The 27,944-nt window shown below is 33.5% G+C and overlaps 1 protein-coding gene across 3 annotated transcripts in view; it reads right to left on the bottom strand.

Annotated features, from left to right (window-relative positions):
• CNTN5 (contactin 5) overlaps positions 1 to 27,944 on the bottom strand; it is a 1,351,205-nt gene that overhangs the window by 43,419 nt on the left and 1,279,842 nt on the right. For all 3 annotated transcript variants that reach the window (XM_053203841.1, XM_053203840.1, XM_053203839.1), the window contains exons 20-22: positions 16,371 to 16,441; positions 13,842 to 14,076; positions 5,374 to 5,483 (exon numbers count right to left, since the gene is read on the bottom strand). In XM_053203841.1, coding sequence (XP_053059816.1) covers positions 5,374 to 5,483; positions 13,842 to 14,076; positions 16,371 to 16,441 — 416 coding nt within the window. The remainder of the gene's footprint in view (positions 1 to 5,373; positions 5,484 to 13,841; positions 14,077 to 16,370; positions 16,442 to 27,944) is intronic.

Below are 27,944 nucleotides of genomic sequence, written 5' to 3'. Positions count from 1 at the left end.
AATGTAGATAAGAGAGGGCAACAGAGATTCTGATAAGACTTATTTATATCACATTTATTTTTAAATCCACATGCATTATTCAGTTATGAGATAGTATAAATTGAAAACAGTCTTTGCTGACTGTATTTTACTTAAAAGAAACGTAATGCCATATTTGGCCACTGAATTATATAAAGTTTTCATTTTCTGATTATAAAAAGTAAGTATACTTTTACTTTTACAAATAGTATATTATTACTATTATTAATTATTATTATTATTATTATTGATTTTATTTGGTAACAAGATAATTTTTCCCTTAATTTTTATTATTTTCTTTCTTCTACTGGTTTGGGGCTTTGTTTGTTCTTTTTCTAGCTCTTTTGTGTGTGAAGTTAGGTTGAGAAAATTCTTGTTTTGTGAGGCAGGCCTATATTGTGTAAACTTCCTTCTTAGAACAATTTTTGCTTCATCCCAAAGAGTTTGGACCATTGTGTGTTTCTTTTCATTTGTATCCATGTATTTTTTGATTTCCTCTTGATTTCTTGGTGACTCATTCATTGTTTAGTAGCAGCCTCCATATATTTACGTTCTTTCTAGAGTTTTTCTTGTGATTGATTTCTACTTTAATACCACTATGGTCAGAAAAGGTCCATGATATGATTTCAATATTTTTGAATTTATTGAAATTTCTTTTATGACTTGTTCTAGAAACTTCTTTTTTTTGTGATCTGTTCTAGAAAATGTTTCATGTGTACTTAAAAATGTGCAATTTGCTCTTTTGGGATGGAATGTTCTGAACATATTTTTTAGATCCAACTGGTCCAATGTGTCATTAAAAGCCACTGTTTTCTTACTGATTTACTGTCTGGATGATCTATCTATTGACATACATGGGGTGTTAAGTCCCCTACTTCTATTGTATTACTGTCCACATCTTCCTTCATGTCTGTTAATATTTGCTTTATGTATTTAGGTGCTTTGTGTTGGGTACATAAATATTTACAAATGTTATATCCTCTTGTTGGATTGTTGTCTTTATCTATATGTAATGCCCTTTTCTTTCTTTCTTTTCTTTCTTTCTTTCTTTCTTTCTTTCTTTCTTTCTTTCTTTCTTCTTTCTTTTTAGTTTATATTTTTAGAGAGAGAGAGAGAGAGAGAGGAGCAAGGGAGGGGCAGAGAGAGAGGGAGGGAGAGAAACCCAAGCAGGCTCCACACCACCAGTGCGAAGCCTGATGAGGGGCTCAAATGCAGGAATTGCGAGATCATGACCTGAGCCGAAATCAAGAGTCAGGAGCTCAACTGACTGAACCAGGCACCCTGTTTCTTGTTTTAAAGTCTATTTTGTCTGATGGAAGTATTGCTACTCCATGTTTCTTTTTGCTCCCCTTTGCACTGTATATATTTTTTCAGCCCTTTACTTTCAATCTGCATGTGTCTTTATGTCTGAAGTGAGTCTGCATGTATCTTAGGTCTGAAGTGAGTTTCTTCTGGGCAGCATATATATGGTTCTTATTTTTTTCAATAATTTTGATTGGAGCATTCAGTCCATTCACATTTAAAATGATTGTTGAGACGGTCGCCTGGGTGGCTCAGTCAGTTGAGTGTCTGACTTCCACTCAGGTCATAATCTTGCAGTTCATGTATTTGAGACATGCTTCAGGCTCTGTGCTGACAGTTCAGCCTTCCCCGCTCATGCTGTCTCTAATACTCTATCAAAAATAAACATTAAAAAATTTTAAAAAATAATTATTGAGAGGTATGTACATATTGGTGTTTTATTAACTGCTTTGGTGGTTTTTTCATTTCTTTCTGTTCCTTTCTTCTCTTGTGGTTTGATGGTTTTCTGTAGTGTTATGCTTGGATTTCTTTCTCTTTACTTTTTGTTTTTATTGTAGGTTTCTTTATTTGACGAAATGCCATATTTTTAAACATAATTTATAAGGAACTATAAAGTGATATAAAGATTACTGTGCCTATGGATTTTGTTTCTAAGTATAAAAATAGTTGTCAGAATTTGTGTTAACTTATTTGAATCTAAAAATGCAGTCATTGTGATGATTATTGCAGAATTTGGTTTATTCCCATTAACATTCTGTTCTTAAGTATATTCCAGTTTTTTGGATAACTTTCCATTTTAAATGAAATAGATTTAGCAAAAATGTGCTCTGGCACTCTTGAATGTTACTCATGGGTGGTCTTGTTTTGATCTCCAGTCAAGCCTTGATCACGGCATTCCATAAAAGTCCTCTCACCAAGGTCACTAGGATCTCTGCAATGCAATATCCATTTTGCAATTTCAGGCCTCATCTTTCTGAATTTCTCAGCAGCATTTTTTCTCAGAAAAATTATTTTCTTGGCTTCTGAATTCCTTCACTATCTCCCTTAGTTTCTTTGGTCAGACTCCCTTTCTTTCTTGAGGTTCAAATGGTCAGGCATCATAGGGTTCAATTCTGAAACACCTTTTTAATCAACATTCAGTGATTCAGTCAGTATATACATAAAAAACCATTTATATATTGATGATTCCTTGGCGTTATAGCTCCATCTCTACCCTTTCTCTTAATATAAGACTTACTTGACAACACTTTTTGGATATAAGAAGGCTCATAAAAGTAAACACATTTAAACCAGAATCCATAACTTTTTGCACTAACACCCACTCTTCTTTCTGAGTACCTCATCTATGTGAATGATATTTTATTCACCGAGTTTCTTCGGTCAAAAAACTCTGGAATTATCTTTGATTCCTTTCATGTTTTAATTGACACCACATTCATTTCCAAATCCCATCACGTATCCATATAAAATGTATTTTAAAAAGTCCATTTCTCATCGATTACATTGTGACTGCTCTAGTGAAAAGCAACTTCTTTATTACCTAGATTGGAACAATTGCCTTTATTATCCCTGATGTCTTGTCTAGAGTCTATTCTCCACCCTCAAGACTAAGGGAGGCTTTTAAATATAAGTCAGATACTGACTTGATTCTTTCTGTTCAAAATCTTTTAATACCTTCTCCTCATAGGATAAAATCCAGATTCCTTTCTATGGTTAACAACACTCTACATAACCTGGTCTTTGTCTTGGTGCTCTCTCCACCATTTTGCAACCCAACCCTCTCTGTTGTTCACTGCTATCTCACCCAAATCACTCCCTTCCTGTTCTTTGAACAAGGCCAGCATGCTACTACTTTAGAGACTTTGATTTTGCTGTTCTGTCTCTTTCTCTCTCATTCAGTCATGTGTCAACTCAAATGTCACAATACCAGAAAGGGTGACTTTTCAAATCTTTATAAATAGCATAGTCTTTGACTCTCTACCTTCATATCCAATTTTATTTTTCTACACAGTATTTATCATAATTGAAATTATGCCACACATTTATTTGCTAATTTGTTTATTGCTTGCCTCCCTTACTTCAATATTAAGCTTCATGAAGGCAGAGAATTCATTTTGCTCATTGTTTTATCCCTAGAATCTAGTTCTGGTAGGTACTTAGTAAGTCTTCAATAAAGATTTGTTGAGTTAATGAATGAATGATTTATATTTAGAAAGAGAATAATTATTCACAGATATAAATCTTATGTGATATTTGCAGGACCTCCAAAAGAGCTATTATTATAAGTGAGTTGCAGTGAGAACATGACTGTCATGCAGGAAAAAAAATGAAAGTAGCTGGCTAGGTGAGAGGAGCACGACTTGGAGATGTGAGAGCATGGATCCCTCACTTTTCTGTTCACCAGGATATACTTTGTGGCCTTCTAAAAGTATGCACATCAAATGTTTTGATTCAGAGGTCTAGGTTAGTCTGTACTTATGTAGTTGTTTTAGGCTGGACTCCCTAGAAGCAGAGGTCGAGACATAGATACAAGTGTATGTGATTTATTTTGGTAGTGCTTTCAGGTAAATCTGTAAAGAAGGGAGGATAGAAGGATAAGGAAGGAGAGGGAGTTGAGCAAGAGTGTGGCCTCAGGTAATCCAGCCTTGTCCTGATGCACACAGCAAAGACAATGCACCATAAAATACACCATAAAGTTGTTTTTTTCTTCAGTCAAGGGACCAGTGTCAGCCAATCATTGACTGGGTTGCCTAATTTTGGGAAGGGGATTTTTAAGGGAAAGCAGCATTCCTGAGTGAAGGCAATTCTCCAAAGGTGGAAATTGAGCAAACAAAACCCGCAGAAGCTGGGAGATGTGTACTGGCCCCTGAAGTGTAACAAGGCAGGCTACCACAATGTCTTCTACAGTGGTATTAAAAGTACAGATATTCATTTATTCAACAGATATTTATTGTAGCTCTCATGGTCCAAGAACTACCAGATGCTGAGATTCTTTGGTAAATAGATATGGTCTTTGCAGCATGGGTAGGGAGACAAAGAAATATTAGTCAAATAAACATGCAATCATGATGTGGCACATAGTGAATTATTACTTCAAATAGTAAATCAAAGCAATATTACAAAAACAAATCCATGATATTGCATAGATAATGGTTTCTCATAACTGGTCCTTGCTGTAACTCTTAAGAAAAATTGTGTGAATTTTTTTATCATAGTAATCACTATCTAATGCTGGCAGTATATTAATCAAATATTTCTCAGGCATTATTTCAAACCTCAGATAGAATTAAAAAAATGTGTTTTCAGCCTGAAATCATGTTGGAGTACAAGTCTTATATTTGATAATTATTTAAGTTTAAAGGACGCTGGATGGTAACTATTTTTCTGATTTTAGAAATTATCCCCCCTGACAAACCAACACAAGAAGTAGAGATCTTGTTTTTGAAGAATATTCAAGTTCATAGACTGCCTACAATCCTCTAGTTCATGTGGAGGCTAAAATTTCATTGAAGTCATTGAAATGTTATGAAATGTTCACCATTAAAAGGTCTGCATAATTGTGTTTGAAAATAGAAAAAAACTAAGGGCAAAGAGTCATTTGAATGAATATGTATAGACCACGAAGTCCAAGCAAATTTTGAGAAGTCAGTATAGGAGGTATGATCTGCCAAGACAGTATAATAGGAAAACTTGTTTTATACATTAATTTATTGGAAGAAAATACACAAAAACATTTTTATCCACAAAAACATTTTTAACTACCAATAAATCAGATATCAGTAAATATCCATTTGTAACTCCTGATTTTTATATAATGGTTTATTCTCATCTCTTTAAAAAATTCTTTACATGGTACTATGGAAAATACTGTGCTAAAAAATAAGCCAGCTAATGAACAACATGTCAGTAAAATAGCATATTTCTTACTTTCTTTGCCATGGAACAAAATTTCAAAAGAATGTAATTCTGTTGAAGTGTCACCAAACTATTTCTTTTGGAGATTGCAGTGGCAGCAAAAATAACAAGGCTTATTTTCAATAATTCTGTTCATACCTCAAATCCCTGTGGTCTTCCTAGACTTTCTTTAATATGTTTCCATGCAACAAGAATCTCTGACACAGACACACTTGTAGCCTTGACATCTGTGGGAGCAGCACTGGGTTCTGTACAAAGGAAAATGGAAATAATAAACTCTGATGGTAACAAGTTATGTCTATCAAAGCATTGCACCTGAATCTGTCAGGTGTTACTTCCTTCTACCTTTTTTTGAAATGAAGTGTTGTGGTAGTTGTGAAAAACAAAAGATAAAAAGATGGTCTTTTTGTATTTTTCTACTTGGGTCAAGTCTCATGTCTTTACCAAGACAAATGACAAATCTAGCAAGGCAAACAAAGAAGATCTTTATCCTTGGATTGACCACGACATTCCTGGAGAAGTTAAATTGTCTGACTTAAATTGTCTGCCAGTCTAGCACAATGATTAAAAGCATGGACTAGGATTCAGGTGTGGCTATTTTGTTGCTGCTGTTGTTTTCTGCCTTCAAAAGAATTATTTACCTTGAGGCAAGTTGCCTTTTTTTTTATGCCCCTGTTCCCTCATCTGTAATATGGACGTAATAAGAGTACTTATCTCAGAGGTTTTTAAGGTTAGTTTTAGGTGGAATAATACATACAAGATATTTAGCACAATGCTTGGCCCTTAAAGCATTCACTCACAAAATATCACTTGTTATTATTTTACTTTACTTTTTTTACCCCTGTAGGCACAGAGTCAAAATTTCATGTTTTGTTGTTGTTGTTGTTGTTCCAACCAAAAACCTACATTTCCATGATTGTATATATAATATGATATGAATCATGATATTCAAAAGGCATGCGTTGACTTTTAAGATAGGTATGGACTGAAAAACAAAGGCCCTGAATGTCTCAGTCTTACTGCTCAAAAGTATGTTTTCATCCATTCCTATGCTTAGTGACCTTTCTCACTATTTTTTTTCCAAATACACCGTGTCTGACTGGCATCCATCAAGAGGTACACTTTACTTGAGGTTGCACTGTATGTGAGTAACAAAATATTTTCAGCTTTGACATTGCTGAATCATAAATACTATGTCACAAACACACGTTAAATGAAATGGCAGAATAAAGGCCATATATTAGTTCAAACAGTTCTGTACAAAGTTGATTTAAAGAACCCCTGCTGTATAAAAATTGTAGAGACTTAAATACTAAAAATATAACTGGTAAGAGTTTAATCTATTGAAGTTTCTTTTCTCTTTCTCCCCCCGACCTTTTCCTTTTAGAATCTGGGAACCAAATATGACAAAATTCTAAATAAGATATTTAAAAATAATTATTAGAGATATTAAAGGAATTATAACTATTTACTGAGATCTTTCTTGTTTTGATGGAAGGTAGTCACACATCTATCTGGAGAAACTTTTTCTCCAGAAAATGAAGATTTTCCAGAAATGAAGATTTTTTTCATTATTATTTAATAGGAGTCAAAATTCTTGATTTTGCAAGTAAATAAAAGGAAATGCTGATGTTCTTATGGTGTGTGCAACCCAATCTCCAGATTTAAGGTACCATGTATTTGACAGACAGCCACCCATTGGGTATCGCTTGTTACTAGCAAGCAGTTTTGCTTCTCTTTTAAATGAATGCATTGCAGAGATTTGTGTGTCACAGGCCTTCTTTCAGCTTTTTTATTACTGAAGCAATTATATCTTTGTCAGAAAAGTTTGCACAGAGATAAATAATTTCAGAAGAACAAAATATGTGGTTGGGTGGAAGCCTTTCTACCTCTATCTCCAGAGAAAGAAATAATTTCTCTCTCAGCTTTCTGTAGCACTGCACAAGCTTAAGAACTTCTCAAATGGAGATAAGAAAGTTTTAAAAAGTAAAGTTTAAAAAACAAGAAAAATATAAAGAACTATTTCTCAAACAAGCACCCCAGTTTCTATTTAAAAGCTCTGAGGACTTTAACTCAGAATCAGACCCAAGCTGACATTTCATAGATGCATTCTTGGGGGCTAAATATTATAGCTACATCTAATTGAATGAAGGTAAAATAGTCAAACAAAAACTGAAGAGTCATTTTTTATTTGGAAACAAATTAAAATAGTAAATAGTAGCAGAAGTAAACCTATGCCGACCTAAATTTGAAATTTAAGCATGGAAAAAAACTGACCTCAGTCAGTTTACTTCCAGCAGTTTCAGTAGTATTGTCACAGCTGGGTGAACATTTTCACATGGATTGAAAGTTTTTTCTGTAAGCAAGAGTAACTATCACAGAATGTGGTTTGGATAGGAACTAACTGTTCTATTTGGGTATCCCATTGTAACTGAACAATGGAAAGTACCTAGAAAGAATTTTAGACAGTCACTTAGATCAAAAGTCATAAATGGATGGTCAATGAGTCTTTCATCATATTCTGTATGTCCCAATGACATATTAATTTATTTCAACATTTCATATAAAAATAAGAATTTCTAGCTTATTTTGGAAAAAAAAGTGGCAATACTAAGCCTGAATTCATGGATGTTGATAGATGAGAGAATTAGCAGTTTGTCCCATTAGTCAGGGCATAGTCTTTTCAGGTTGCCCAGAGTCCCTACCACTACCTATTATCTCACACTGGGACTACTTCACTGATTTATATCTCTTACCTGATCTCTATAGGCTTTTGAGTTATGGACACATGTTTTAGATCCATGTTCTCATTTTGCAGATGAAAATGTGACCTATACACAGGTTGATTTATCCAAACTCTGCTTCTAGCTCTGAAACAACTCCAACTAGAACTCAGGTCTCAAGTAATCTTTTCTGTGTTGCTTTTAAATTGGCACCAGGCAGCAATAGGCTCATTCTGTATTTCTTAGAGTCAGTTCTGAGGCACAGAAGAGATTTTAGAGGAAACACAGGTAGTTCATTTTCTTGCTGTTCAATTACTTCCAAATAACTGACAGAAGAATAGATGGAATAACAAACAACAACAATAGCAAATAGATGAGGGGAACAACCAAAGATAATAATAATTGCCATTGATTGAGGATTTTGTAGTCTTACTCAAAATTCCTTACATGAACTAATTGATCCTTTCAGCAACCTTTCTATAACTATCATTATTTTTGCAGATACAAAATTGAGGGTCAGAGAGGTAAGCAACTTGCCCAAGATCACACAGCTGCTAGAATGTAGAGAGGATTTGAGCAGGGCAATCCTAACTACCATGCTGTTCTGCTTCTGTGCACGTATCTTTGTTTACACACCTAATGCTTTTCCCTGTGCTATCACTCTCTTTTCTCCTTGCTCCACCACACCTACTAACTTTTCTCAATATTGATGTTGGGATCTCCACTTGGGCTCTCTGCTTTAAGTCTTGCCAGAAGGCACCTAAATCCCTGTCATATTTTATTTAACTCCACTACAGGCTTATGATCAGCTCCTTTTATTTCCGTTTCATAGAGCTTTTGATAAAGTTGAATGCCAGCTGCACTGCTTGTCATAGATCCTGTGCATTTCTAAAACTCTCCTGATCTGTAAATAATAGGAAGTTTCCTGCCACTCTCACTACTATTAGACTCAGGTAATTCAGTGACTTATTTCAGAGACTGTACTAGTTATGTCTAATAGATTCAGAAACGTAAAAAGATTTTTTTCTTTCACTTATTATGATATTAATTAGGCCATGGCTAACTCTTTCACTCCAGTCTTGGGATATAAAGTGAACAAGCTGACTGAGAGATTTCAATTTCTGTCAGATTAAACATTGTGAACAGCATTACCATGTTCATGAATTTAGATAATACATATTTATTAAGTGACTTAACAGCTGGGGTTCTCCAACTAATATGGGGGATGTGTTTGTAATATTGATTATACATCTGACTTCCCAGGAGGGGTGAGCAACAGCATTAATCAAAGGAGAGTTTAATAAACTCCTTGGGAGAAGGGTTATGGTTTCATTATTTAAAAATTCAGTGAAGACAGCTGTAGTTGAACTTTTACAGGCAATAATCCAAATGGATCATCTGGCAAAGACATGAAATTATTCCTTGTATTTTACAACTAATATGCCAATTTATTAATTTTCAAGTTCACATAAATCCTACTGAGTGCAGTTTCAGCAAGGAACTCATCTGGAGAATAACACCTCATGAATGTTGGGTTTTAATTTGAGCTGTGGTAGCTCCACTTGCAATAAGATAATTGCATATCATTTTCTGCAAATGAGAAGAGGATCTTTGGTTTTAATAAAAATAAAAGCAGCACACTTTTTACATACAAGGCAAAAGCCAAATAAACTAGAAAAAGCTAAAATATATCACAAATAAACAAATATTTTATACTATAATTAATCTATAATGAATTTCCCTCTATTAGATGTAATTGAATGCTCAGGTTCTTTTCCTTTCAAAAGTATAATAACAAGGACTAAGTGGAAGATGAATGTAAGTTTGACTAATAAGTATTTCTAGATATATGGAAGTGAAAGCCAATTGGATTTCTCCTATGGAGAAAAATCACCCTTTTTCATTTCTACCATGCATTATAAACCCCATATGTTGCAACTTCGCTTTTATTTAAAAAAAAATAGAATTGTTTCCAGAATGAAGGTATTGTAGAGGGTTATAGTATACCGTAGATATTTGAAGTCAAATCAAGATTATAATGCACATAATTCTTGCTTGGTTTAAATGGTATAGATAATTGGTACATGTGCAAGGTGCAAGACATGGGAGTCTTAACAGGGAAATATCTCTCCTTCCAGGGTTATCCAGAGTCATTTAGGGTTACTTCTGTTATAAAATTTTAAAAGGTTTCAAAGCCTCAAGAGGTTTAGCAGAAGAACTATTTGGAGCTTTTTCGGCAGTATTCTAGGGCCGCAGTCCACGTCAGAGTCGCAAGAGTAAAGGTCATTTCACAAGTGATTTATCAAGTTTCAATACTTACAAATGATGAGTGCTTTTACTAAATTATCACATTCAAAATTTTCCCTATAATAATGTAATTTTCACTCTCATTCCAATTTACTGTCTCGAGAGGAAAAAGATGGAAGGTATGAGGAATTCATATAACCACTTATAGAAGTGTGCTCTGGTTGTGAATATCATCCATCATCGATGGACCACAGGAAAATGGGTTGGGGCCAGTATTGTAAGGTTGTCTTGAGGTCCTTGCTTCTTCCAAACAACATGAATTCAGGTAGCTACATTTGACAGCATCTGGCATATGTGTTCTTCCTGACTTGCTGTCAGCTGTGAAAAGCTGTCTTCTCTATGGTACTCCAGGAATGTAGCTATTTATCTTGATATGAAGAGGAAGAACTATGCTGGTGAACAAAGATAGAATGTCAGTCCTACTCCTTGTTCTTTACTTTATCTAAGAATATGGAGGGCTTTTGAGGTGATCAGGAAGTGAACCAGGTTAAATGGAAGAACAAAGACAGAATCTGTCTTTTGGAGAACTACAGTCTCAGATCAGTTGGACTTTGGGCAAGAGTATCATGACCAAGGCACATTTTGCATGATATATGTAGAGGATGAAACTTACCATTAATAAACAGTCCACATTTTGAATATTAAAAAAAAAACAAAGGCACACTTTGAATCTGTATGAACATCTGCAGATGTAGAGAAGGGGAACCTGCGCTGGAATGAGTACAATATATTATTTTACCAGTTCATTACAGTCCTTGACTCTTTTAAAAAATAGTTTAATATTCAAAATATTCACTTCTTTTAAAGTAATTTCCCTATTCTAGGAAAATTAGAATTTAGAGTATTTAAAAATACAGAATAAATTGACAAGCTTTCTGATTCAGATTTGTAATGGCTTCTAGAGATGTTCTAATTCGGGATTTTCATTTTTAAAGTGGAGGAGTATTGGGGCACCTGGGTGGCTCAGTTGGTTAGGCATCCAACTTTGGCTCAGGTCATGATCTTGTGGCTTGTGGGTTTGAGCCCCATGTCAGGCTCTGTGCTGACAGCTCGCTCAGAGCCTGGAGCTTGCTCTGGATTCTGTGTCCCTTTCTCTCTGCCTCTCCCCTGCTCACACTCTGTCTCTGTCTCTCTCAAAAATAAATAAACATTAAAGTAGAGGAAGATAAGTCTCAGAGAGGTGGATAGACTGCAATATTTTACATTTCGTGTGAGCAGGTTAACCCTGAGTCTCCAATTCCAGGAAAATGCTCTTCCTTTCCATTGTCCTGCCTTTCCTAGTTGACACAATTTAATGATGCTAACACTTTACTCATACTTACATATAAAGTTCCAAATTAGTAAATATAATTAGTGAGCCAATGCCAAATATATGTTTTAATTTTGTTATCAGAACAAAGGCTGACTACTTAGATTTAAATTTCCTGGTATCATTCATATTTCAGTCTACCAAAATAAATGAAATGTTACTACGAAATCTATTATAACAGCAACCTCAGTGCCTTTGAAAGAAGATACGCATATTTCCTATCTAGCTTGAAAGGGTAATCTCCAAAGGCAAGCTATTTCAAGTTTAAGGAAACACAGTATAAACAACCCATGGTGGTTACTATAATTTAATTTCAAAGCAAAAGTTGAAGAAGAATGTACAAATCTTGATTTCTTAAAGTCAACACTGGTGTTACTACACAAAGCATGTTCACAAACCTCTCCAATTTATCTCATGTGACCTGTGAGGTTATGTGCTTGATAATTATTAGGTGGAAGAAATTTTAAAGCAATAAGAAAATGCATTTCTTGAATAAAACATGTACTTCAAAATAGAGTTTTACAGTAACAAATAATGCAAAACATCATTATATATGATGAAAAACAAAATATTATTATTATAGAAATCCATGATGACACAGTATAGGATAGTGGTTAAAAGTATGAACTTTGGAGTCAGATAGATATGGGTTCAAATCTCAGCTCTGTCACTTACTGTAGTTACTTACAACACTCTCACCTACTGAAGTGAATTTGAGAGTATTACTTTACCTGAGCCTCAGCTTCCTGAAAAGTAGATTGAAGCTTGAGATTCCTACCTCATATTTGGTTGTAAGAGTTAAGTTAAGTAATATAAGTACTATGGTAAATCATCTGTATCTGGAACTCATACGAAACTTGAGATGCTAAGGCATGAGTATCTCATTGAAGACCTATAATCCCTTGTTATTATTTGATTCTTCACCTTCCTGGTTATTGTTATACTAGGATAAGCTTTTTGTTTCTGCTTCATAATTTGACTCTATATTTAAAAAGAAAAAAAAAAAACTCAGGGCAGCCTGTATTGAAAACTACATGTTACATAAATCAGACACTATCCTTGTGCTTTAATATTCAAATGACTGTATTTATCACCCCATCCCCTGTCTCGTATCTCATAGTACCAAAAAGATAATTCTTTTGAGCTATTTAAATAAGTTACACGAGTGGGTACAAAGAAAGTAAAGTGGTCAGTTTATATTGATAATGTTTCTTAGAAGGTGAAAGAGTGCTAGTTTTGGTGGAACATTTTTTCAATCATTTGTCACGTTTAGGGAATGTGAGGCATTGTTTTTGCTAGTAAGGCAAATTGAAATTTGGCACTTGAATAGAAGAAAAAACGAGAAAACTCACCTAAGGGGGTTAGGTCTATCATTCTTTCTTTTTCAGAAAAGTGCATTTTTGTATTAAAACTTAACCCTGGATTTTGAGGTAGGAAGGTGAGTTCACACCTGAGCACCACCACCTATTGACTGTAACCATAAATATGTTATGGTTTTACAGTTTACTCATTTGTAAAATGGGTATCCTGCTTAATTAGTCCTGCCTACATAGTAGTTTTGTCTTGAGAATTAAATGTGTTTATGTATATGAAAACAACATGTTAGAGAAACATCAAGGATTTAATGATTAGACAGACTTGGGTTTAATTCTCAATTACAAAGTATGTAACCTCTAGCAAGTTCCTTAACTTTTCAACATCAATTTCTTTCTCTACAATGGGGATAATAATGTCTGTTAGACAAGATTGTCATCAGGATTTCATCATATCATGTGAAGAATTTCCAATGAAGTCCTTGTCTGGTACTTCTTTATCGTATAATATTTTATGAGGTTAATAATAAATATTTATTGGTCATGTAAATGAAGTATTTATTTAAATTTAGTTCACATACATTTAAATTTAGTGGGTTAAAATATAAAATTATCTAGATAAAAAAACCAAGGGTGACTGGTTAAATGTCCATCCAGAGGACAGAATACACTAAAAGCATTATTAATATCATTATTATCATGGAAAAATTTTTCCCATATATTGTTAGGTAGTGAAGGACATAAAGCAACACATATAGACTGCTCAATTTTTCAAATAAAAATTACTTGGAAAATTTTTGAAAAAAATACATCTAAAAAGTGTAATGAAACTATGGGTAAGTTTTATTTTCTCTTTTTGTGTGACTGTACTTTCTAATATACGTACAAAAATGTTTCATGCATATAACATGCATTAATAAAATGTTGCATGTAAATTATAATAAAGAAACTGACCTCCTTCAGCTGAACAGATAACCACAATCTGACTGAAAGGTCCATCTCCTTTATTGTTATAAACTCCAACCTTCACTTCAAAGGGAGTAAGAGGAGGAACACTTTCATCCCGATAAATGAATTTTGAAGCTTCAGAGGATGTCACCATTTTTTCCTTCCAGCCACGTGTTCCATTGGGCCTGAAAGCTACAATATAGCCAAAGCCTTCCCCATTCTGAAACTCTTCAGATACTGGCTAAAGAAGAAAAGTTCAGTTAATTATCAGTAAAATAATTGATTCAAAAAGCCATTTCTACCAAACTTCATTTTTTTTTCAAATTATGGATAACCAGAGAAAAGAAGACTTTCAAATCTCTAATGCTCCCCTGGAAGCCAATATATAGCACAATCACTTGACAGTCTTTGGAAATTTAAAAGGGGTTAAAAGCAAAAGATAAAAACTTAAATAATATCAGTTGATATTTAAGAGGAGTATCAAGGATACTGAAAACTCTTGAAATCAAATTTAAACCACTTTGTCATGTATATGAAATTAACATTCCATACTAGAATGCAACATGTTGGGGAAAACTGTCATATGGTCTGGTGGTCTGAAAAATCTGGTTGTTGGTAATGCTCTGCAGAGCCCATTGCACAGAAAAGATAGGAGATGTTAACATAAGAAGTTTTTTTTTTATTATTTTTAATGTTTATTTATTTTTGAGAGACAGAGAGAGACAGAGTGTGAGCGGGGCAGGGGCAGAGAGCGAGGGAGACGCAGAATCCAAAGTAGGCTCCAGGGCCTGAGCTGTTGGCACAGAGCCCAATGTGGGGCTCAAACTCACAAGCGGTGAGATCATGACCTGCGCCGAAGTCGGACGCTTAACTGACTGAGCCATCCAGGCGCCCATGTAAGTTTTTTTTTTTTTTTATAGTGTTTTCTTTTTCATTTGTTTTTGGGCTTATTAATGTGAAGACATTACAAAATAGTATTTGTTCAAATAACTCTTACTATATGCTTACATATAAAACGGACATGAACTGTACACTATAGAAAGGAGTAATTGTGATTGACTAGTTAGTCAAAGTAGCAGTTACTACACTGCCTAGCTAATGCTTGATACATAGATACCCAATAAATACTTGACTGAACATTTTTTTTTCTTTTGAGTTTTGATTTAAGGGAAAAGTGTATACAGTAAAGGAAAAGAGACAAAGCCTATTATATCAAAATACTGAATGTTTATATCTCCCCAAAATTCATATGATGAAATCCTAATCCCCAATGCGATGGTATTAAGAGGTGGGGCTTTTGGTAGGTTATCAAGTTATGAGGGCAGAGACATATGTAGAGGAATAGTGCTTTATAAAGGAAACTCCAGAGAGTTCCTTAGCTCCTGTGTTATGTGAGGGTAAAGTGAGAAAGTGGCCATCTATTAACCAGACAGCAGGCTCTCACTAGACTGAAATCTGTTGGTGACTTGATCCTAAATTTCCAGGCTCCAGAACTGTGAGAAATAAATTTCTGTCATGTATAAGTCACCCCCAGTCTTTGGTATGCTTCTTTTCGCAGCTGGGTCTGAGACACAAAGCTGATAAGGATGGGAATTCTACTTAAAGAGATTTGATCTCAGTGAAGTTCAGGTATTGGGAAGTTAATTCCTGTGCAGAAATCTAAAATAAGAAATAAATTTTTACTGAGGAAGAAGGGGATGGACAGGATAACAGGACAGAGGATATGCTCATGGAGATTACTTTGTGGGAAATGTTTTTCTGTACATTTTATCATTGCTTTTAGAGACTATCAGGTATTTGTTCAGTTTGTTCCAGTAGACATTTCCATTTACTTTACATTTTCATATTCTAAAGAACAGTTCTGTGACCTATATAGTTATGTTTGATAATAAGGTAATCTAGCATCAATAAAAGGATAGTAGCTTCACAGGAAATAAATGTATCTCTCACACCCCCTCTTCCTGCTTCCTTTATAGAAGAAAAATCAGAGATCATATAGTGAGGGAGACAAGAGAACAAAATCAAAGTCCTAATTTCACTACTTATCAGGAAAAGTACTGTGCCTCAGTTTCATAATTTTTAAAATGAAGAAAAATTATTATCCTTATTAATAGGGTTATTATCCTTACTAGCCGAAGCACTGTTCCACAAATTCAGTGGCAGTCATTTTCTTCTTCCCCAATGGTTTTAGTAAGTGTACTATTTGTGAAATAGTTAAATGTCAAACTAAGCCAAGCAAACATCTGAAGTAGTTTATGGAAGGATGTGTTTTAATTATCCAAACTTTATTCTGAGATAGCTATATGACAGGAAGACATACTTCTTTAGTTTTGAAGAAAAGTCAACTGGGGCTGGATATGAAATGAGACAGGTTCACGTTGGCAATATTCATCTGAGAAATATATGATCAAAGTGTTTCTTAACCTCATTCAAACCAAAATTCTTCAGTTTCTCTGTACCAAGTACAGAACATATATGTAGCCTTGTTTTCTAAGGAATCAACAAGTTTTGATATCTGAGTACAGACTTTCTTACCTCCCAGGCTATGACTAACTCATGCCTTCTTCCACTTCTTCCACTTACATTGGTGGGTGCTGTCTTTGGAACTGTGGATTAAAAATAGGCCAGAGTGAGGACAATAAATAGATGTTTAATTTGAGAGTCCTTGTAAGAATATATTTTGACACTACTCATGTTCTGAAAAATCCCAAAACAAACAATTAAAATTTGAAGTTAGAATGGTCATATTCCATATTAATTAAAACAAAATGTCTGTGACAGATACCCTGATTTCAAATCTATGTGGGAGAGTTTTATATATATTTTTCATGGCCACACAATGCATTACCAAACTAATCCTATTGTAAACTTTCTGTGGTAGTAAGATTGAGATCGTAATTAACACTATAGTTAAGGACATCTACTAATGGTTAAATTTGATTCTAAAAATTCTCTCCTTTCTAATGATGTGACTCTCCTGTGGTCTTAAGGCTTGAAGAGCTCCTAGAAAGTAAACGGGTTGTCTTATTACTGCTTTACCAGAACCCCCAGGAAGCTCCAATTTAAGGAAATGTGGCAACAGTTCCATAGACTGAGAACCTATTTAAATAAATAAACATTAAAAAAAAAACTATCAAGAGTGAATCTCTCTGTAAATTGTAAAATATATAACTACCCGCTGAAATTTTTTCAAATGAATAACTATTAAAAGAATAAATGTGTCAAAGGAATAAATTTCTCCTTCACTGCACCAAACCACAAAACTTGCAGTTGAAAGGGAACATTTTCAAATGAAGAACTATTAAATGAAAAAAAAAAACTATTAAAAGAAATCATTTTCTAAACTATGAGCCCGCATTAAAAATTTTACACTTCAGCATTGCCTTTATATCCTTGCATATAATTTTTAAATGATATCGATAAACTCATAAACAATAAATTCACTCTCATATATTACCTACTTGGATGAAAGGTTATTAATTACTGGTAGATATTCATACAGCATTTTATGTACAGGAAAAACTGGTACAGAATTTATATTCCACTAGAAAGGAAAAAAAAGGAGGTGGGAGAGAATAGTCTGTGAATATATAATTGGCTCCACTGAATAAAGACTTTTATTCACCAGGGTTTAAATTTCAGTATCTTTGGGCACTTTCCTCCATGAACATGAGTCCTCATCTTGCTCATGCACAAGTAGAAGGATATATACAGCAGCAGTTACCAATCTTTCTTTCACAGTGATGTATATATTAAAATTATTCATATGTGGAGTTCACTCTCATGAATTCCCTGAGAATTAAATGGAATTGGATACCCCTTTGTCTCTCATTCAAGAAATCACAAAATATTCAACTGAGAAAAAAGTGATGGTATCAGAGCAATAACTGTGATATGTACTACTTTATATAAAGAGCAAGCAAATCATTTATTAATTTGAGTTTTTATTAGTAGTCATAGTTATTGCTAGATATAGCAACCTATGACATATCTGTTTGACACCAGGTCCCCAAGACACTGTTATATAGTCCTAGTTCTAAATTTATCTTCTAGTCCATGGCATAGGGTAAGGCACACAGGAGTGGAGCCGGGTTAACTGTATGCATAAAAGAACAGGGATCTAAGGTTCCAAATATTCCCTCAGTGGCTAATCTCAGAGTTATGAATGTTGTGATCATCAATGTAAGTCAAATAAATAGATAAGCAAATTATTTTGTTGACACAATGTTACTATGGCTTCTCATAGTACCATTTGTTTGTAAAAAATGAATGCACACACACACACACACACTTCATATTCATTTTTGACAACAAACAGTTAAATAATATTATGAGTATTATCTACCAGAGATATTTACTTTGTCTATTACACTGGAATCACTAAAGTTATGCCCTAAACTTAGGATTTTGAATCCTCTTCCTTGAGGATACTTTCCCTATAATCATGGATTTTGTGGAAATAATAGGCACTGAATATTCTTTTCCATTTTATTCAGCTATCAAACATCACCCAAAAGGAGGATGTTTGTAACCTTTAGCTTAGAGCTGGAGAGTAGTCTGTAGGCTCTCCAGTAAACATCTCTTGAAATCATTTAAAAGATACGAGTAGAATAAAACACAAGTGACTATTCAATCCTTTCTTCTGAAGCCTTGGTAATATTGTTCCACAGTCCATTAATACTTTTATTTTTTAGAAAATATATTTATATTTTTCAAATATTTTAACTTTGTAATTAAAAAAATAAAAACAAACTAATAAAATATTTGGTGAAAATTTCTACTTTGAGGAAATGAGAAAGCAATATAACACCTTCTATGATGTGATTTGTTTTTCTGTAATTTCATCATCAAATTACCCATAAATGATCCATATTGGAAAATTTCTTTTATTATTTGAAATCAATCTTTGAAGTTTTCCTATTACTGCTAAATTCTTTTCAAGAGAAGATAGCCCATATCAATTTAATATAAAGAATAAGATCCTGCTCTTTCTCATCTGATCTCCAATTTTAACGTATAATAAATGACACGAAGAAGGTATTATGGTTCACTGTGTTAATAATATGTGTCTAGGGGCACCTGGGTGGCTCAGTCAGTGAAGCATCTGACTTTGGCTCAGGTCATGATCTTGTCGTTCTTGGGTTCGAGTCCCGTGTTGGGCTCTGTGCTGACAGCTCAGAGCCTGGAGCCTGCTTCAGATTCTGTGTCTCCCCCTCTCTCTGCCCCTCCCTTGCTCATGCGCGCTCTCTCTCTCTCTCAAAAATAAACATTAAAAAATTTTAATGGTATATGTCTATAAAATCAACTGTTCTTAATTTAAAAAAGCTCACTAGCTATAATAGGAACTACTCATAGAAAAGTTAAGTCTTCAAACACATAGCAACATCCTAAGTGTCCATCCTAAGATGAATAGATAAATAGAATACACATGCTTGAATATTATTTTGCCAGAAATGAAGGCATTATGCCAAGTGAAATAAGCCAGACAGGGAAATACTGTGTGATCTCACTTATGTGTGGAATCTAAAAAAAATGGGGTTGCTAGAAACAGAATAGATTTGATGGTTGCCAAAGGTGGAGAATGGTGGGTGGGAAAAATGGGTGAAGGTGGTCAAGAGGTAAAAATTTCCAGTTATAAAATAAAAAGTTCTGGGCATGTAATATATGGGATGGTGACTATAATTAACAATATTGTGTACTTCAAAGTTGCTGAAAGATCTTAAAAATCCTTATTACAAGGAAAAAATTGTAACTGTGAGGTGATGGATGCTAACTTACTCATTATGTTGTAACTTTAAACTAATACAGTGTTATATGCCAATTATATCTCAATAAAACCAAAAAAGAAAACACACAAAAAAGAAATATTAAGGCTTTAATAGCTAGGCATCAGACATTGTATTTTGTTGTCAAGATCCCAGTGTTTTCATTGGGTACTCTAATTCTAATGGTTTAAATTTCCTAATTGTATACAGATGATCAGTGGAACCTATGCTCATTCATTTCCTTTTGAAGTTGGTGAGACACAGTCATCACTTCAGTCAACACTTTGGAGTCCATTTATTTTAATTATATCCTTTTATTTACAAAAAAACATATTCATGGTATGTAGAGATTTGACTTAATCTTTCAGAGCCCTTGTGGTATCAAGTTCCATAATTCTTGTTAGAAGTATAAAATTAATATCTAATAAATGCTTTCATTGAGTGGAGAGAAATATGTATTTGTTGAAAAATTAAATACATTTTCAATATGGTTAACAAAAACCTGGTTTAGAATTAAGCAGCTAGATGCTTTTATCCCTTGTTTTGCTACTGATAAATGTCATGAGCTTATTGGATTAGAGAATCAAGTTTACATGCATGATTAATGGGTTTAAGTCTAATTCTTCTGTTTCTATCTGAGCAATGCTGTTCCATAAATGGATAATGTAATTAATACTTTTCTCATAAGCTGAAAATGCTTTGCTGTTTTAGTGCCTTATTTGGCATGTTGAAATGTAGACTATTGTCATGTTTCAACTTATACATTAGAAATATTGTTATAAACACTCAAAGAGACCAAAATATAGTACTTTAATTTAAGCATGCATGACTTTAGGCATGAATCTCCAAGAACTCTTTATAAGTGTAATACTTTGAAAAAGTCAGTAGTTTGTAAAAGTCAATCATGCTAATATCATGCTTTAATTCACGTTAAACTAAACCAAATAAGATAGTATAAAATCATTTGCCAACCTTCTTTTTTCCTGAAAACTTTCTAATATTTATTACAGTAGATGTTTACATAGCCTATTAAATGATACAGCTCTTTAGAGATCTGGGAGAGGCTATATAATTTAAGAGCTTAATGGTAATCCAGCAACTGATTTGAAAACCAAGATACAGAAGAATAGAAAGAAGGAAGGGACATTGTTTATAAGATAATGGTGGGAGTAAAGAGGGAAATTAAAAAAAAAATACCTACCTGAATTGAAGTATGTAGCACACAAATATTTCAGTTAACTCAAAATCATTTAAGTTTACTTGATAAAAAGAGTTAAATTTAAATAGTTTCTAAAACAAAAAAGTACTAGTGGTGTATCCTAAAGAGTTCAAATAATGCTTTTACTCCTATCACTAGGATAGATAAGGTGTGTGCACAAATTGAAATACATTTTTGTGGGAATGAGAAAGATCTGGGTTTGGATCTCAAGCTTAGCATTCTAGTTGATTAGTTGAAAATATTTCTTAACTTTTTGTCCTTCAGCTGCTTCACAGAGATAATAATAGTACCTACACTTTAAGGTTTTTTTCATAATTATTTACCATAGTACCTGGAACTATAATTTATAAATACTATGTAATGTTATTATCTACTTAGATTTCAAAAAGAGAAAATGGTGAAGTGTTCTATGATAAAGAGTAAAAGTTTAGCATTGAGTCTATACATATATAATCTCAAAAGAAATTATTCTTTTGGAAATCTGGATAATATTGTTTTGATAGTACCATGGGAATTATGCTTTCAAATTTGTTTTAACTTGGAAATGTAGGCAAGATGCTATTTTTTATTTACAAAAGAGGATATTTTAGAAAATGTAAGATTTCTCTGATTTATGAACCTTCTCGTAAATGGCAATAGTCAAAAGCACAGTAGGTTAATATATACAATAAATGATGTTTACCTCAACTCATATTCTCTTAGCTTTATTTATATGGCTCCCCAAGGAAGTAGAAGCAGAAGATGGGTAAAATAATCTTTAAAAGAGATTTGTTGATGTATGTGGTAAAAAGAGGATATTGAAAATGCAAGAGGAAGAAGGAAATGGCAGGGGGAGAGATAACTTGAAATCACTATCTTTGGTGAAGGGTTAGAATTCCAGCTTTACTTCTTAAGTGGTGACCTTGTACAAGTTTTTAAAACTTTCTACTTCTGTTTTCTCATCTGTAAAATGGGGATAGACACTTCTTGCTTTAGAGGGTTGATATGACAATGAAATGATATCATAAAGGACATGTACTTAGCATAGAGCTTGAACATGGTTCATGATTTATGACTGATATATAGTATTATGGGGACTAGGAAGATATGAAAAGTCATACTTGAGTGTCTTACATTTACTCCTCAACACTCTTTTATCTTTCATGTTCAAGACTTCTACAACTCTTCCATCATTTTGCTATTAATCAGAAAAGCACATGCCCCAGGGCACGTGGGTGGCTCAGTAGGCTAAATATCTGACTCTTGATTTTAGTTCAGGTCATGATCTCATGGTTTGTGAGATTGAGCCCTGCATAGGGTTCTGTGCTGATGGTGCAGAGCCTGCTTGGGATTCTTTCTCCTTTCTCTGCCCCTCCTCTGCCTCTCTCTCTCTCTGTCAAAATAAATAAATAAACATTTAAAAAAAAAGCACATGCCTAAAAATTAGCCAGATTTCTTTTATAAAGGCTTTTGCTAAAATTACTTACTATCTCTGCTTGCAAAGTGCCTCTGAAAATGGAGACCTATTTCTTGAATACATTTTGTAGAAAAAACTTGCGTAAGCCAAAGTAGCTTCATTAGTTAAAAATACTGTCTGCTTCATTTAATAGTATTTTCTTTTAGACTTTCTTAATTACTTCAACTAAATGCTTAATTTTTTAATAAATCTTTTTTTAGAAACATATACTAGAGAGACATTTGTGAACCCTACAACGTTTTGTCTTTTCTCTGCACACATCAATGCCTGACAACAGTAGATTTTCTAATTGTCTCTTATAAGTAATTCTGTCCAAGTCCCATTTGGTCTGGTCTTCAAAGCCCCATTAAATGCCATTTACAAGGCCAATACACATAACCCTAGAGAGAACCAATACAAAAATATTAATTTTATTGTGTTTATTCCATAATTTGTGAACTCAATGAAATTTCCTAAGTAATTATCATGAACAAGAACTGTGAAGGTATAAATAGGAACAAAGCAAGATCCTTTCAGAAGTAGGAAGGTAATGGAGATTGAAAGAACTTTTAATAGGAAATTAAATGAGTCTTCTGGACTTGGGATGAGTCAAATGTAACCTCAATTGTTAAAGTGAGATTGGCCAGACAAAATCACAGAATTGCTAAGAATCAGAGAAATGAAATTTTATGATCCTTTTCCGTTACCCTCCTTTAGCTCATATATATACATATATATATATATGATTTTAGCACAAGGAAGGTTTTGGAAAAAATATTGTAAGTTTAGTAGAAAAATGTGTTGTGGCATCTCCTTACATCCTTAGCTGTCAATAGAAGGGAAATGGGAATGTTGTTTCCCTCTCAAGCTAAGTGAGAAGAGGAGGAAATCACTGCTACAGAGTACAGATGCTTACATCTCACATCCTGGCTGAATGCTGTCAAGCTTCAGAATTTTGCAATATGGCCCAGTCTGATGCTGTTTTACCAGAGTGGAGACCAAAATAGCTCTTTAGAACATCAAGTTTGGCAGCTCAGGAATGTGATTACAGGGGGCCAAGTGGACACTATGGAAGGTAAGTTTAATTAGGCTGGCTGGGATCACTCCCAAGTAAACTTCCTGCTAGAGGACAGGATAGTCTCCAAAGAACTCAGTGCATCTTATAAGAGAAAGAAGCAGCATGTGGACGAATGCTGTTACACATTGCACTCAACACCCATGTGAGTACTACACCCATGTGAAAACTACCTAAGTAGTTTTCCTCCTTCTTCTTATCTTGCCTATAAAGTGACTGGAGCAGCAGCTGGAAGGTGAGGGAAGAAGTGGAAAGAAAGAAAAGACAAATGAGCTCTTGGTTCAAGCCTATTCTGGGAAAGAACAAGAGAAAGCATGGACTGGATGTGAGATTAAAGTTTTTATTTAATTTATTTATTTAATTTATTTAAATTAAATTAAAATGAAAGTTTTTAATACCTGGAAGTGATACTTCCCTAATATCTAAAAGTGCCTTGGATGTATATAGTTGGGGCTGAAGTCAGAGATCAGAGGAAGCATAATGGAGAAAATAAAATTATTTTATGTTAAAATTACACAGATTTCAGTCTGTTAGTAAACCAATTACATAACTATGATGCAGTGCAGAAAATGCTAAGACTAGGAAAGATTTTTATCTGATTGTCTACTTGACACTCATTTATCTGGCCAAGCATTTACCTATTAAATGTAGAAAAAATATTTTCCTTTCTGTGGCCAGAAATATGTGTGTGTCCTTTTCCATTTCAGAGTCAAGAAAGAATGGCAGGTCTGAATACAATGTGCCAAGCAACTGGAAAACTATATGAATGTGAAACAAATTTTTTAAGCAAGTTCTTTAATTTGACACTTCTCTTTTTCTGCTCCTTTTGTCTTGTCTATGCTATAAGAAACAAAGAAAATGGCCATATACTGGTACAATTTCACAATCTACTTATAGACTGGTATCTGGCTAGATAACAAATGCAGCATGGAAAGCTAAACAGGGGTAGAGACGGAAATTTAGAGGAGAGGCATCATGTGTACTGTGCACCACATTCTGAAAGGCTCCCTTGATTCCCAAGCCATCAGGTGGGCCGAGTGCCCAGACTTGATGGTGCAGTCTGTGGCAGAGACTTCTCAATAGGAGGGCATCTTGGAGGAGCCAGATATAAGCCAAGAAAGTGGATGATACTTATTGTATCAATAGACATACATTTAACCTGAAAATATTTCCTAAATGTGAAAAAAGTGACTTATGCATAATTACTATTGTTAAAACTTCCATTGAACAAAGTAATAACTCATTTACATTGATGATGATGATGATGATGATGATGATGATAAGTGGCTAATATTAAGCATTTACCATGTGCCAGGCACTATGTTAAGCTCTTTACATGCATTATATTATTTAATATAAACAGCCAATGGAGTAGGTTGCGATTGTCTCCATTTTATAAGTGGGAAAATTGAGCCTTGAGCAATTTATATATTTTATCTATTTCACTGCTAATAAACAGCAGATAACATTAATCCAGATCTGCCTAATTCTAAAACTCAAATTTTTAATTACAGGTTGAAGATAGAACCTTCTTTTCTTTCTTTCCTTCCTTCTTTCTTTCTTTCTTTCTTTCTTTCTTTCTTTCTTTCTTTCTCAATATCTGTTATTTCATCATAAATTTGTTTTTGATGTTTATTTATTTTTGAGAAAGAGAGAGAGAGACAGAGTGCAAGTGGGGAGGGAGAGAGAGAGAAAGAGACACAGAATCCAGAGTAAGCTCATGGCTCTGAGCTGTCAACACAGAGCCCGAGTAGGGCTTGAACTCAGGAACCATGAGATCATGACCTGAGCTGAAGTCAGACACCCAACCACCTGAGCCACCCAGGTGCTCTTCTGTTATTTCATTATTTGAAATAAAGAACTGCAGATATTGAGATTTATGCTAAGAGCTTTGATAATAATAAACATTTTATACTACAGAGAAAACCAAACCTTTCTAAATAATAGATTACATAGTTAACTCTATCTTATGTCCTTTTCATTTATATTCAACAATTAGTGTTATAAATGCATAAATTATGGAATATTAAAGTTCAATTAAATAAGAAAATTGCTGTTGTATTCATTTTTACATATTTTTCCATTTCTACTGTAGTGTATATTTTACATTCACTTCCTAAAATGTGATTTTTTTTCTCTTGTGTTCTCTTTTTAAATGATAGAGAAAGCATTTCCTTTACCCAACCCAAAATAATATATGGGTTTGATGATAGTAACACATTTCCAAAATAAAACAGAATTATATCTATCTGCCTATCTATCTATAATCTATCTATTTATCTATCATCTATTTATCTATCTACTTACCTATCATCTATCTACATATATCATCTACAAAAACTTGTACGAAAATTATACTATAAATAAATAAATACAAATGTGCATTAAAGTAAAAAACATATGTATATTACTATTTTGATATTCTAATAATAAGTCAGATTGACCCAATTTATCTTATATTTATTGACTGTTAAGAGTATTTTGATGAGTCTAAAATTCAAAATATATCTTAGAGGAAACTGCAAAGAAAATTTTTTTTTTTTGGTGTGAGGGAAAGAAACAATCCCAAGGTAAAAATGATTAACTAAACCTGCATTGGGATTTAGAATATTCAAGTAAATAGGATACTTTTAAAGGAACATAAAACTTTCAACTCAATATCTTGAACGTGAGACCTTTCTCTTTTCAAGAGCTTCTCTTTCTCAAGTAGCTCTGTTGATTTTCAGAGATTACTTGGTCCGTTAGAACAGGATCATCTTTTAAAATGCAGAACATGTACTTAAAAGAGGCAGAGTATGTCAGTTGAGAGGGCATCTCAGGATATTTGTGTCCCTTTTAATCTGTGCTGCCTGATAAAACAGACACAAAACTCAACACTTGGTTCAGCACCATTAGTAGTTTTAGCCCTGTGTGGTACCAAAGTACAAGAAGCATTAAGTAGACTGTACAAGCCTTCTTCAACTTTCAAAGGGGTGCATTGCATGCAGTTTTCATGCTATTTCTTTTCTCTTCCATGAGATTTTAACAGACTAAATAAAGTATGCCATGTATATAGAACTAATGATAAAATGGAAAGGCTTGAGTTATATGATTGAGGTAGCTGCAGGAAGAGATGAGGGTCAGGTCTTTCAGAATGTATCATCTGAATGCAATTTAGCTTGAAAAATAAAAGTGCTTTTGCTGAAGTGTTTTTAAATTGTACAAGGAGATTTATACTATAAAAGTCTAAAAAGATTATTCATCTGAAACAGATTATTTATTTTCAAAATGAATATTTATAGAGAGCCTCTGAATTAGGCAGTAATCTTTGCCTTTGTTTAAACACAATTAACAATATGCAAAATAAGGCAGTTTTTTTAGAAAATATGTGAGCATAAGTACTAATATTGGCAGTCATTTCAATATCTACATAGTGACTGCATAAAATGAGAAATGAGTAACCTGTTATACTCTTAATTAGTGAACACCTGTACACAATGAAAGCATGGCTGATTTATGAATGCATGAAAATCTAACCAGGCAATTAATATTCAATTTAAAATTCAAACTATTGAAAAAATAGCAGAAAAAAACAACTTGTACTAGGCAAATCACAAAAGCAGAAAAGTTGGATTTTCTGTGAAGGAATCTTTTCCAACATATTTAGGCTACTTTAATTTTATTTTCTTGATTGCTTAATTTTTATATAGAAATAATTTGAATAACTTTTGTATAGCTATTCCCACTTAGTGCAATAAATTAACCATTTGGTATTTTTGTATTTTTTTCAAAGGATTAGACCTAGTGTGTTTTAGAGGAAAAAATCAACTCTTTTGATAGTTTATTTTAATTATTATAAGCTTTATTCAATTTGTAAGAATTTACAAATCACATTTTTGGTTCAATTCTATAACCATAACACAAAATGAACAATTAGTTCTTAGTCTTCTATCTATATGTATCTCTTACCTAGGTACTGGTTGGATAGGGGCATGTGAAGGAAATAGAAGGAATATTTCCTTTAATCTGTCAACAAAAACATACAGAGTACCAGTGCCAAAATATTGTCTTAGGTGCTGAAGATATAACACTAAAACATTATACAAAAATCCTCATCCTCAGTGCACTGAAATTCTAATGATTGAGATTCATATATTATCAGAGTGTAAAAATATTAAAATTATTTGTTTTTTTTTCCTCCTTGTATCTGAAATTTACCCCTTTTTCTGTTTTCGGATTGGTCTCATCAGCATTATTCACATCTGTGTTTGCCTAAGCTAGTGCCCTACTAGACATTTTTTAGTAGACAATTTTATATGACATAAGAGATAAGTCCTTAAAAGAGATAAGTCCTTATTGATAAGTCAATAAAACTTTGTTCAAAGTAATAAAAACTTTATGAAAATTTTTTCTTTATTTTTTTTTCTTTTTCCAGATTTTGGGCTAGATATTTAAATTTTGTTTTTTAATATTTTTAATTGTTTTAAAGTTTATTTTTGAGAGAGAGCGTGCCCGCCCAAGTTGGAGAGGGGCAGAGAAAGAGGAAGAGAATCCTGAGCAGGCTCCATTCTGTCAGCACAGAGCCCTATGTGGGGCTCAAACCCTGTAAGCCATGAGATCATGACTTGAGCTGAAA

Source organism: Acinonyx jubatus, chromosome D1 (genome assembly GCF_027475565.1).
Source record: "Acinonyx jubatus isolate Ajub_Pintada_27869175 chromosome D1, VMU_Ajub_asm_v1.0, whole genome shotgun sequence".
Taxonomy (NCBI): domain Eukaryota; kingdom Metazoa; phylum Chordata; class Mammalia; order Carnivora; family Felidae; genus Acinonyx; species Acinonyx jubatus.
This window is presented reverse-complemented; position numbering and strand designations above follow the sequence as displayed.